Below are 12,364 nucleotides of genomic sequence, written 5' to 3' on the forward strand. Positions count from 1 at the left end.
AAGAGAGCAGATTTTTGTTACAATTGTCTCTCTCTGCATCTCTTTTCACAACCTGTTACCAAGCACCTACTGCTAAACTAACTCTGTACAAGGCTTCGAGCTTTGACAGTTAAACTCTGATATCAACAGAGCTCCCAGAAATGTTTCAAAGTAGAAATCATAATATATTCATAGGATTTCTCCACAGCATTTTATCACATTTCCTTTTCATTCCACCAGGATACATCTGGGGGATCAAGGCTGAGGGAGAAACATCTGAAGTATCACTGGAAAAAGCTGAGGAGCAGATGCAGGAACTGAGGAGTCAAGATGGAGAAAAGAGACAAGAGGAGAGACAAACTCACACCAGTGACAAACCTCATATATGCTTGGAGTGTGGAAAGAGCTTCAGGTGGAGTAGCCACCTTACTGTACATCAAAGATGTCACACAGGGGACAAACCTTATACATGCTTGGAGTGTGGAAAGAGCTTCAGTCACAGAAGCACCCTTAGTAAACATGAAAGAACTCACACAGGGGACAAACCTTATAAATGCTTGGAGTGTGGAAAGAGCTTCATTCAGAGTAGCACCCTTACTTCACATCAAAGAACTCACACAGGAGACAAACCTTATAAATGCTTGCAGTGTGGAAAGAGTTTCAGTCGGAGTGGCACCCTTAGTATACATGAAAGAACTCATACAGGGGACAAACCGTATCAATGCTTGGAGTGTGGAAAGTGCTTCAGTCAAAGTGGCACCCTTAGTATACATGAAAGAACTCATACAGGGGAGAAACCGTATCAATGCTTGGAGTGTGGAAAGAGCTTCAGTGACAGTAGCACCCTTCTGGTGCATCAAAGCACTCACACAGGGGACAAACCTTATACATGTTTAGAGTGTGGAAAGAGCTTCAGGTGGAACAGCACCTTTAGTCAACATCGAAGAAGTCACACAGGGGACAAAACTTATACATGCTTAGAGTGTGGAAAGAGCTTCAGTTGCAGTGGCACCCTTACATCGCATCAAAGATGTCATACAGGAGACAAACCTTATACATGCTTGGAGTGTGGAAAGAGCTTCAGTCAGAGTAGCAACCTTACTTCGCATCAAAGATGTCACACAGGGGCCAAACCTTACACATGCTTGCAGTGTGGAAAGAGCTTCAGTCACAGTGGCCACCTTACTTCGCATCAAAGAGCTCACACAGGGGACAAACCTTATACATGCTTGCAGTGTGGAAAGAGCTTCAGTCACAGTGGCCACCTTACTTCACATCAAAGAACTCACACAGGGGACAAACCTTATAAATGCTTGGAGTGTGGAAAGAGCTTCAGTCGGAGTAGCCACCTTACTTCGCATCACAGAACTCACACAGGGGACAAACCTTATAAATGCTTGGAGTGTGGAAAGAGCTTCAGGTGGCGTAGCGCCTTTACTTCTCATCACAAAACTCATACAGGGACAATCCTTTGAATGTGGAAGATGTTCAGTCGAAGTACCACCTTTACTTTGCATCACAGAACTCACACAGGGGACAAAGTTTATAACTGCTTTGAGTGTGGAAAAAGCTTCAGTGAAAGATGCATCCTTACGGTGCATTAAAGAATCACACAGGGGACAAACCTCATGAATGCTTGGAGTGTGGAAAGAGCTTCAGTGAGAGATGCGCCTTTATGGTGCATCAAAGAATTCACACAGGATAAACCTTATAAATGCTTTGAGTGTGGAAAAAGCTTCAGGTCCAGTAGCTCCCTTACGGTTACTCTCTGCTTGCTGTTGTGCTGCTTTAAAGGAAATTAAGCATACAACACACACAACCAACAAGGGTTACGGGCCCAGCAAACGAAGTTGAATGCAAGTTGTAGCTGAACCTAAAAGTGCATGTGTGTAATTTAAAAGAGAGACTTTAAGTTAGAAAGAACAGCAGAACAAAGGTGAAATGATGGCTGATGTGTCGATGCTTGAGAGACGCGTTCCAAGGCTTGAAAAAGATAACTACTATCTTCGGACTCTAAGGTTCACAGCCCTCCTGGATGGAGAAGAATTAAATGGAATCCTAACTGATCCTGAACCCTTGGCTGAGGATGCAAACACAATGGCTTCATGGAGACGTAAGCATGCAAGAGTAAAATCTCTCCTCATTTCTGCTCTATCAGACAAAGCATTAAATCTCTGTGTTGGGTGTGACTGTGTAAAGGAAATGTATGACAAACTTGGAAGATTCTGTAACAGGAAGACGAAAAGCCACATTATGTCCTTTACAAAGAGTTATTTTCTCTGAAAGAAACTGCTGAGAGAGGCAGTCTGAATAAATACATAGAAAAGTTTTCAGAACTTTTGGCTAAATTGGAAATATGTGGCAGAGTTCTGGATCATGAATTGGAGAAAATATTGCTTTTGAGCTCTCTTAATCAGGATCATAAATTAATTTCCTGTGTGCTACGAAGTTCTGACCAAAGTCTGAGTCAGCTTATATCGTATTTGAACGAGCAGGACTTTAGAGAATGGCAGGAAGAACTAGGTCTGTCTCAAGAAGGAAACCTTTCTAGAGGCAGACATGAAAAGGACAACAGAATGAGTCATCACCCCAATCCACAAAAGGGCAAAGACAGACACAATGCTTTAAATGTGGCTCTCCAAAACATTTACAAAGACAATTTAATAAGTGTTATAAAAATAATGGGATTTGGAGGTGAACTTCATATGAGTGGATAATCTTGCCATGTTCTAGATGAAGGAGGAATAAGTTGCACTGCAAAAGTGAAAAATTGACTTTTAATTTTAGAATACATTGAAACTATGCATGCAAATGTGGTCAAGGAAACCAGTAATGCTGAATGCTTGCATATTTGGCATAGAAGGATGGGACATGCCAGCTTAGCTAGAGTAACTAGGTTCAGCCCACGAGATTCCTCTTGTCTCACAGATTGCAATGTCTGACTTTGCCCAACGCCTTCGTGAGAGAGTCTGCAGTCATGTCTTTTGTTGGACAATACTGCAATTTGAATAGTCATCTGCGGTAGGTGGGTGCTTCACATCTATGTACTTGGTGCATGAACTCACCCCTTCTGACTCCGAGAGTCTGTTGTGTCCTTGCTTGCTTCCCAGTCCCTTTTGGTTGGTGAGCTGGTTCTTCAGCACAGGTATCCCACCGCAACCACCACATCTGGCTTGGTAACAGTACTCATATGCAGGCTTTTCTTTAGCATTTGGCTTCTTCTTGAATTTCCTCTTGTAGCCTGTAGCTTTCCTTCCTTGAGGAAGATTGGTTGGTGTCCAAGTTTTACTTTGGTGTAGAGATTCCAGCTCTTCCTTGGCTGGCTGCCTCCACCTTTCAGCTTTGGCTTTGGGTAAGGCTTCTATCTCTTTCCGAGTCTCTGTTTCTGGAAGTTCATCTCTTACAAGCTAACTGTCTGGTGGTACACCTCTGTTGGTGCATTTAGAGCATCTGGGTGCTGGCACTGCGGCTGCCCCTTCTGGCTCTGATGCCCCTTCTGGCTCTGATGCCCCTTCTGGCTCTGATGCCCCTTCTGGCTCAGTTGCCCCTTCTGGCTCAGACTCCTCCCCTTCCTCTGCAGGTATATTGTTATACCTTCTGTGGTGGAAGAATAGCTCAGCTTCTTCTTCCATGTCGCTGTCATCTGTTTGGTGTGGCACCCCTTCTGGTCAGTGCGCACTCTTTCTTTCATCAAAATGGATAGCTCTGCATACATCAACTTTGCCAGTTTTGGGATCTATTACTCTGTATCCCTTCTGCGTTGGAGAATACCCAATAAATATTACTTCCCTGGCAGTGTTGTCAAGTTTTGATCTCTTTTCCTTTGGGATGTGCACAAAGGCCTTGCACCCAAATACACGAAGGTGTGACATACCTGGTATCCTCTCATGCCACAGTTCAAATGGTGTTTTGTTGGTTGCAGATGCAGGAAGTCGGTTCTGCAGGTAAGTGGCAGTAACCACAGCTTCTCCCCAGTACTCCTTTGGTAACTGCGCATCTTCCAACAAGGAATTAATCATTCCTCCAAGAGTCCAGTTCATGTGTGCCGCAACCCCATTTTTGCTCTCACGAAGGCATTGGGCAAAGTCAGACATTGCAAGCTGCAAGACAAGATGAATCTCGTGGACTGAACCAAACACTTATTGGAAGTGGGGCAAGAGCAACTCCTGTTTTGTTCTTTTGTTCGTGTTCCAGAGGGGAGATAGAGTGAGGGTCCTCCAGATGGATAGGCTTGTTTACCTTTACCTGTGATGCTCTGACTGACTTCTTTCTGTCGCTAGACTGTGACGTCTTTAGGGAAGCTTACCTGCCCTTCTTCCTTCTGCCCTTTCCACTCCTTTGTCCTCCGACTGTCCGGGAAAGAGGAGACATCCCTTTGTCCCTGCTCTCCCTAAGCCATGAGGCTGATTCCCACACCTGGGCGTTATGCCTCCAACTTAATTAGTTAGAACTAGGTTTGCTTTTCTATCTACAATGTATTTCTCTAAATAAAGTAGTTTTTCTTATCTTACTAAGTCTCAAGTCTCAGTGATGCTCATGCAGGGTAAAAGCCTGCTTTCTTAGGCAAACGCACACACACGCTGGCACACTCGCATTTCAGTATTTGTCCTCTGACTGTCCAGGAGAGAGGAGACTCCCTTTGTCTCTGCTCTCTTTCTCCAAGCCATGATACTAATCCCCGCACCTGGGCATTATGTCTCCAACTTAGTTAGTTAGACATAGATTTGCCTTTCTATCTACTATGGAATGCAGAATGCACCGATACACTGCAAAAGAGGAGAAAAAATGAACTGAACATGTATTCCTGCACATTGGTAAAGAGCCACACACACAAAAATGTGGTCATATCCAATAATTTCAAGTCTGCTTTTATTTCATTTTATTGCAGTGTTTTATCAATGCATATAATATAGGATGAAAGACACATATGAAAAGAAAGAACAGAAAGATATGGCAAGCTATGAATATGCACAATATACAAAAAAACTGGAAATATTCAGAATGGAAAAACAGAGAATTCCTGATGCATTGGTTTCATTTCAGAAATGTGAGATCAAGTCATTTGGAAATCCAAAGTCCATGAAGAAGTTCAGATGAGGAAAGCTCAGGGAATAGATGGTGTATCTATGGTTTATGAAGTGCTGGATTTGATGGATTAGGGATTTCCCTGTGGTTTAGACTTTATTTTATTTATTTATTATTTGATTTATGTTCCACCCTTCCTCCCAGCAGGAGCCCAACTTTGAGATATGTTGCTTAAACCTTCTGGGGATAAGGCCCTTATGTCACTGGAAGCCTAAAAAATACCATTTTTGATTCAACTTGTCAGAGATGCAGAAATGTTCCCATTAGATTCAAGAGCTTTATCATTTGAGGAATGAACTACTACAAATCTTGGTCCTAGATCACTATGGACTAGTATCCCTCTTGTAATTTACACTAATTGGCCTCTTGCATTGGCACTTGGAGCACAGAGACTAAGAAATATTAACAGCTATGTAGGGTTTTTTTTAGTCTCTCGGGTCAGGAAGAAAACAAAGTCCATTGTAATGTACTGAGGCTTGTGTAATCTGGATTTCAGCCTCATATATTTAGCTGTGAACAGGAATCCTGTCTTGGCAGCTGTGACTGTGGTATGATGTGCCACAGCAGAATGACACAACAGTGTGATATGGCTGCAAAAAAGGCAAATGCTATATTAGGCTGCATTAACAGAAGTATAGTTTCCAAATCACGTGAAGTATTAGTTCCCCTCTATTCAGCACTGCTTAGGCCTCATCTTGAATACTGCATCCAGTTCTGGTCTCCGCACTTCAAGAAGGATGCAGACAAACCGGAACGGGTTCAGAGGAGGGCAACAAAGATGATCAGGGCACTGGAAACAAAGCCCTATGAGGAGAGACTGAAAGAACTGGGCATGTTTGCATTCAAGAGGCAGCTGGACAGCCATCTGTCGGGAATGCTTTGATTTGGATTCCTGCATTGAGCAGGGGGTTGGACTGGATGGCCTTAGAGACCCCTTTCAACTATTCTATGATTCACATTCCATGTTTTCTTCTAGAATACACTCCTCCAATTGATAAGTTTTGTCATGGCTTCTTCTTACTCTTCTTTCCCTAAAGGAACTTGGCCTACCAGAAAATAATTAAGCATATCATGTTGTTCTGTTCTTCCTTGTGTGTCACAACAGGCAAGCGGAGAAGATCTGGCAATGGAGCACAATTATCCCAGGCAACACACACACAAAGCGACCACAGCTGTAGTCACCACACTCAAAAACCGCTTCTCTCCTAAGCAGCCAAGAAAATAGGCTTTCTAATTTCCACTGCTTCTTGGAGATGCTCCGTCTTTACAGAGACCAGAGATGGGAAACTGAGGGACTGGAGGGTGGAGCTCTCATTGCCCCAGAAGATGAGAAGACCAGCTGTTGCACACTACAGCTGATCTTCCCCTCCTCCGGAGAGATCAGCTGGCACGCGGGGAGCTCAGGAGCCGGCTCGAAAAATTCCTCAAAATTTAACAATCGGCTCTCAGGAGCCGGTACCAGCCAGCTCCAGCACACCACTGGCGCTAAGGCTCACAAGAGGACTTTTCTTAAGGCTTTATTCCGGCCTGTAACTACTGTCTCCTCTCAGTCTGCCAGTCAGCACCCCAGGTCCCAGAACGTGGGGAAATTTTGTCTCCCTTGCATCAGGTACAGAATCAGTCGGTAGAGGTTCAGAAGGCAGGCCTCCTGCTTCAGCTCAGCTCCAACGTTCTTGGGCTGTGACACGTGTCCAGTTGTTTGCACCTTGATGGCAGAACGGGCTGTCAGTGTCTCTAGATATGGACCTTGCCACCTATCCCCAGGGAGAGTGGGATGACCAGGCTCCGTCAGGGGCTCTGGAAAGGCCTCTTTGACCTATGAATGCAATGTTCTAACAGCATCCATTAATACACAACAGTACTTCAACAAGACTTCATCCTGTAACTTTAACATGGAAGGATGAGAGAGAAAAGGTGGTGAATAGGGCATGCACATGGCCCATGCCATCAAAATCTCATGGAGACAATCCATGCTCACGGTTAGCAGTGTTGGAAGTGGGGCAAGAGCCACTCCTGTTATAGAGTGAGGGTCCTCCGAATGGCTAGGCTTGGCTCCCATTACCAGTGCTGTACTCTGACTTGTCTTCCTTCCGTTGCAGACAGATTTCTCTTAGGGAAGCTTATCTGCCCCTCCCTCTCTCTCTCCTTCTCTGACTATTTTTTTTTATTTTATTTTTTATTTAATTACATTTCTAGACCGCCCTATAGCAGAAAGCTCTCAGGGCGGTGTACAACAAATAAAATCACAATTAAAATATGAGCAAGTGTGGAAAAAAAAAATATATAGTACAATTATAAAACATTAATAAAATTGCCATTGAGGTTTAAATTAAGATCATATTAAGTTTGAAATGTTAAATTAAAATATTTAAAAATTTACAAAATTTAAAAAGCCTGGGCAAAAAGGTAAGTTTTGGGAGAGCGCACACACACACACACACTGGAACACAAAAACATTTCAGACCGCTGTTAAAATTATAGGCTGGTGGCAAATGTTCCATTCCTGGGCAAGGTCCTTGAATGAGTGGTTGCAGGCCAGCTCCAGACACTCTTGGATGAGACCAATTATCTGGATCCATTTTAGTCAGGTTTCAGGCCTGGGTTTGGAACGGAAACAGCCTTGGTCGTCCTCTGTAAATTCTCCCTGATCTCTCAGCTGCTTTCGATACCATCAACCATGGTATCCTTCTGGGAAGACCGGCTGCGTTGGGAGTGGGAGGGACTGCATGGCGGTGGTTCCGCTCCTACTTGGCGGGTCAGCTCCAGAAGGTGGTGTTTGGGGAACATTGCTCGGCACCCTCGAGTCTCCAGTATGGGGTTCCGCAGGGGTCAGTTCTGTCCCCCATGCTGTTCAACATCTACATGAAACCATTGGGTGCGGTCATCCAGAGCTTTGGAGTGTGTTGCCATCAGTATGCTGATGACACGCAGCTCTATTTCTCCTTTTCATCTTCTTCAGGTGAGGCTGTCAGTGTGCTGAACCGGTGCCTGGCTGCAACAATGGACTGGATGAGGGCTAATAAACTGAGGCTCAATCCAGACAAGACTGAGATGCTGCTAGTGGGTGGTTCTTCTGACTGGATGGTGGATGTCCAACCTGTCCTGGATGGGGTTGCACTCCCCATGAAGGAGCAGGTTCATAGCTTGGGGGTTCTGCTAGAACCATCTCTGTCGCTTGAGGCTCAGGTAGCCTCGGTGGCATGGAGTGCCTTCTACCAACTTCGGTTGGTGGCTTAGCTATGCCACTATCTGGACAGTGATAATCTGGCTTCAGTTGTCCATGCTCTGGTAAACTCCAAGTTAAATTACTGCAATGCACTCTATGTGGGGCTGCCTTTGAAGATGGTTCAGAAACTGCAGCTTGTGCAAAATGCAGCGGCCAGATTGGTAACAGGGACCAGATGGTTTGAACATATAAAACCGATTCTGGCCCGCTTGCATTGGCTGCCTGTATGTTTCCGAGCTCGATTCAAGGTGCTGGGTTTAACCTATAAAGCCTTACATGGCTTAGGACCACAATACCTGATGAAACGCCACTGCCGACACAAACCCACCTGTACACTACTCTGAACATCCAACACCCTCCTCTGGGTGCCTACTCCAAGGGAAGCTCACAGGCTGGCAACAAGGGAGAGGGCCTTCACAGTGGTAGCCCCCAAATTATAGAATGATCTCCCTGACGAGGTGCACCTCACTGTTATCTTTTTGGCACCAGGTCAAGGCTTTCCTCTTCTCCCAGGCATTTTAGCATGCATTTTTAAATTTTTTAAATGGTGTTTTTTTAAGTGTTTTTAAATTTGTATATTTGTCGGGATTGACTTGCAGGCCGTTCATTTCCCTTTCATTCCCTCACAACCATTAACAGTCGGTCAGGTTGCATGGAGGAGCCACAGTTCTAAAGGAAAGATCTGTAGCTGATGGCACAGTTTGCTTTTTCCAGTTTTCAGGTCTACTTTTCTGTTGATGGTTGGTGCTTATTGTCTGCATGGGTATCAACGATGGAAGGCAGTCAGTCAGAGCATCACAGGTAAAGGCCATCAAGCCTATCCTAACAAGAAGCTAACAGAGCGGCTAACATGTTTATTAACATGCAATAAAATGATGAAGGCATCAGAAGGAGGCAAGAAGAGCCCCCCCAAATATAGGAAGAGCGGAGAATCACATAAAAATCTGAATTTTGCCCCTTTACTTAACAAGTGCCTGAATGGGACATTTGCCGGACTCCCCTGCCTGGCCACCGATGCTGCTGCCTCACATCGGAGCCCCATTGGACCCCCGCAGGAGGGGAGGGGCTTAGGCAGGAGTTTCTTCTGGGGCTGAGAAGAGTAAGTCCGACTCCGGAGACAGCTGCGGGGTAGAGAAGGAGAAGCAGAAAGTATCGGAGGCTCCTGCGCATTGGACTCGGGGGTCCTGCTGGGGATTGTGGAGGTACTGGTCTCCCCTGCGGAGGTGCTGGGCGTGGAGGAGCCTCCATGTGAGCAGAGATGCTATGTTGGAGGGAAGGAAGAGAAAAGCCCTTCCAGAGACCCCCAAAACATCACTGGAGCAGCAGCAAAGGGGTCCTGCTGGGGATGGCAGGGGAGAAGGGGGCAGCGTCCTCCTCCCACTCAGAAATAGCAGCTGGGGCTTTTTGGGGTTATTTCTTTATTTGCTCATTAACTGCAATTAATTTATATCTTGCCATTCAGGATAGAAATCCTCCCAAGGCGACTGACAAATAACCCCCAATATTGCCCATTAAAAAGCCCCCAGGACCCCCCCCCAAGGACCGGCCAGCAGAGGGCAGAGCGATCCCTCCCTTCATGGCCAAAGGGTCCCACAAAGAGATGCCCTATAACAAATTAGTAACTCCATAAAATGAATCACTATCATCTTCCAGCAGCATCAACATCTTCCTGGAACCCCCCAGCAATGGCTGCCCAGGGTCTGCGACAGAGAAGGACCCTCCTTCCCAGAGATGCTGGGGGGGCTCTGAACCACGGGCCCTTTGCATTCAGAGCAGGTGCTACCGTCACTGAGCGAGGGCCCTGCAGACTCTCATTCCTGCCCAAAGCACCTGGCCCTCTCTCTCTGGGCTGCCCCATGCCTTCCTCCAGACCTCCACAGTGCACTAAAAGTGTGGAGTGTCATTTATCAACAGCAACACTCTTGACCCCCACCCACCCAGCCTTATTCACAGCCATCAACCGGAGACTTAGAGCCCCCCTTTACTTAGGAGCTGCCCTGAAAGAGAGAGGGTCCCTTTTGTTCCTGTTTCAGTCCTGGAAGGAACCTCAAAGGTGATTCAGTCCAACCCCCACAAAGTGCTGGGGGTGATCCATGTGACGCCCTTCCCTGGCTCTCCCTGTCAGGTTCCTACCTGCTCGTGGTTACTGCCTGTCACTAGGCACCACCAGGGACTCCACCAGTCTGGACTGTCCTTTTTTATGGTTTCTCTCCCCGCTCTAGCACAGATCTCAACAGATCCCCCTGCTAGGCAGCACCACCAGTCACGTCCTATAACCAGTATTCCCAGAGACTCTGCCTGAGTCTCTCTATCAGGTTACCTCTGTGACTGAGTGCTTAAGCTGTCCCCAATCCCTTTGATCTTTATATATAATTCTGGTTTGCTCTGAATACTTGTGGTGTTATATTATCCCCTTCACCGCTGCCACCATTTGTTACAGTTTCCCTTCAGCCTTGGTATTTACCTTACCCTCCGGTCTGTGAAACCCCAGCCAAGGATCAGGCCTTTGGTAAACCAAATATATTTATTAAATAACAAAGATAACAAGATTTCTTTATAGAGGCACTTAAGCATATGGTTTCAACTATTCCTGAGGTACTGGTCTTAGTATTAATCCGAACGCCACACTCTCCTCACATCCACCAACTCTCCACACAATCTCCTCTCACAAACCCACCAAAACAACCCTCTCACGTCCACCCTCTCAAACAACCCACTCACGTCCACCCAGATTTAACTGTCATCCTTCCATTTATACCCTCAGCCATTCTAAACACTCAGCCAATCATCCAGCATTCTACTGCCCATTCACTCCCCCCTCCTCTTTCATTCCACTTACCATGTATCTCCTATCCAAACAGCACTTACCATATATACACTAATACAGGAACATCACAATCCAGCCTCCACCTAAAATCCTGTAAATGAAGGGAACCTACCCATGTCTGAGGCAGTCTTTGTTCCCTCCAGGCATGGAGCCAGCCTAAAAGTTCAAGGGGGCACAAAGAAGAGGAGCCAGAATTTTTTTGTGTAATAAATTTAATTCTTTATTTTTTGGAAAAATATTTAGGGAGGCCTGAAATTTTTTAGGAGATCAGGGGCCCCGTGCCCCTCCTCCCTATGGGTCTGATCCCCCCATCAAAGGGTTCCTCTTGACCTATCTCTGGGGAAGCCTTGATGTTCCCCGGAATTCTCCTGTAGGTTCGGAGTGAACCCAAAGGAGTGGGGGAAAGCCAGGCCAGATGCTGCTGCCCCTCCAAATCTGCAGGGGGGATTTGAGCAGAATGGCCTTTGTTGGAACTGGAGTGTGTCCTGCTTGGGGAATTGGGGGCTGTGGGGTTCAAAACCAGATGCAGCCACTGCTTCTCACTCTGGCCTATGCTGTCGCATCCACTCTCCAATATTGATATATTTTAACATTAATACCCCCCACTTTCGTCCCAAGAGCGTAAGGGGGTGTACATGGGTCTGCCCCTCCCCCATTTTGTCATCACAACAACACTGTGAGGCAGGTTAGTCTGAAAGGCGGTGACTGCCCTCAAGACCACAGTGTGGGGGATTTGAACTGAGAATTCCCAGGTCACAGTTCAGCTCCCTAACCATTATGCCACACTGTCTCCCCATGGAGGGAATGGAGTGTAGGTTGATTTTCTTAAGTGGTTGAAAACTAACATGTAAAAGAAGACCCGAGTTAGAAAGAGCTTTCCTCTAAATATCAACATGCCCAAAGTCACAGAGCAAGATGTAAGAAGCCTAGAGATGAATGTAGCAGCAGAAGAAATAAGAAACACAGTTCAGGCACTGGGAAATGAAAAAAGCTCCTGGTCCAGATGGATTAACGAGGGAATTCTAAAATATTTGCAGAAATATTAACACCGCACTACTTAATAATGATAAACTAATCTATTCAGCAAAGAAAATGACCAGCATCACAGTCAGAAGCTATAATCAAAGTTATTCCAAAACCAGGTAAAGACCCTAGCTTGCCCGAGTCGGATCAGCCAACGTCGCTTTTGAATCAAGATGCAAAAATTTGGACTTCCATTATAGTAAAAATGCTTAATGTAATTCCAA

The 12,364-nt window shown here is 45.7% G+C and overlaps 1 protein-coding gene across 3 annotated transcripts in view; it reads left to right on the top strand.

The window, feature by feature from the left end:
* The window catches only part of LOC133381842 (zinc finger protein ZFP2-like), a 44,597-nt gene that overhangs the window by 20,679 nt on the left and 11,554 nt on the right, over positions 1-12,364 (top strand). For 2 of the 3 annotated variants that reach the window (XM_061621370.1, XM_061621372.1), the window contains one exon: positions 220-4,439. The exons of the other annotated variant lie outside the window; for it this stretch is intronic. In XM_061621370.1, coding sequence (XP_061477354.1) covers positions 220-1,454 — 1,235 coding nt within the window. In that variant the 3' untranslated portion in view covers positions 1,455-4,439. Of the gene's footprint in view, positions 1-219; positions 4,440-12,364 lie in introns of those variants that run through there. 3 annotated transcript variants of the gene reach the window in all.

The sequence above is a fragment of the Rhineura floridana genome, chromosome 3 (assembly GCF_030035675.1).
Source record: "Rhineura floridana isolate rRhiFlo1 chromosome 3, rRhiFlo1.hap2, whole genome shotgun sequence".
NCBI lineage: Eukaryota > Metazoa > Chordata > Lepidosauria > Squamata > Rhineuridae > Rhineura > Rhineura floridana.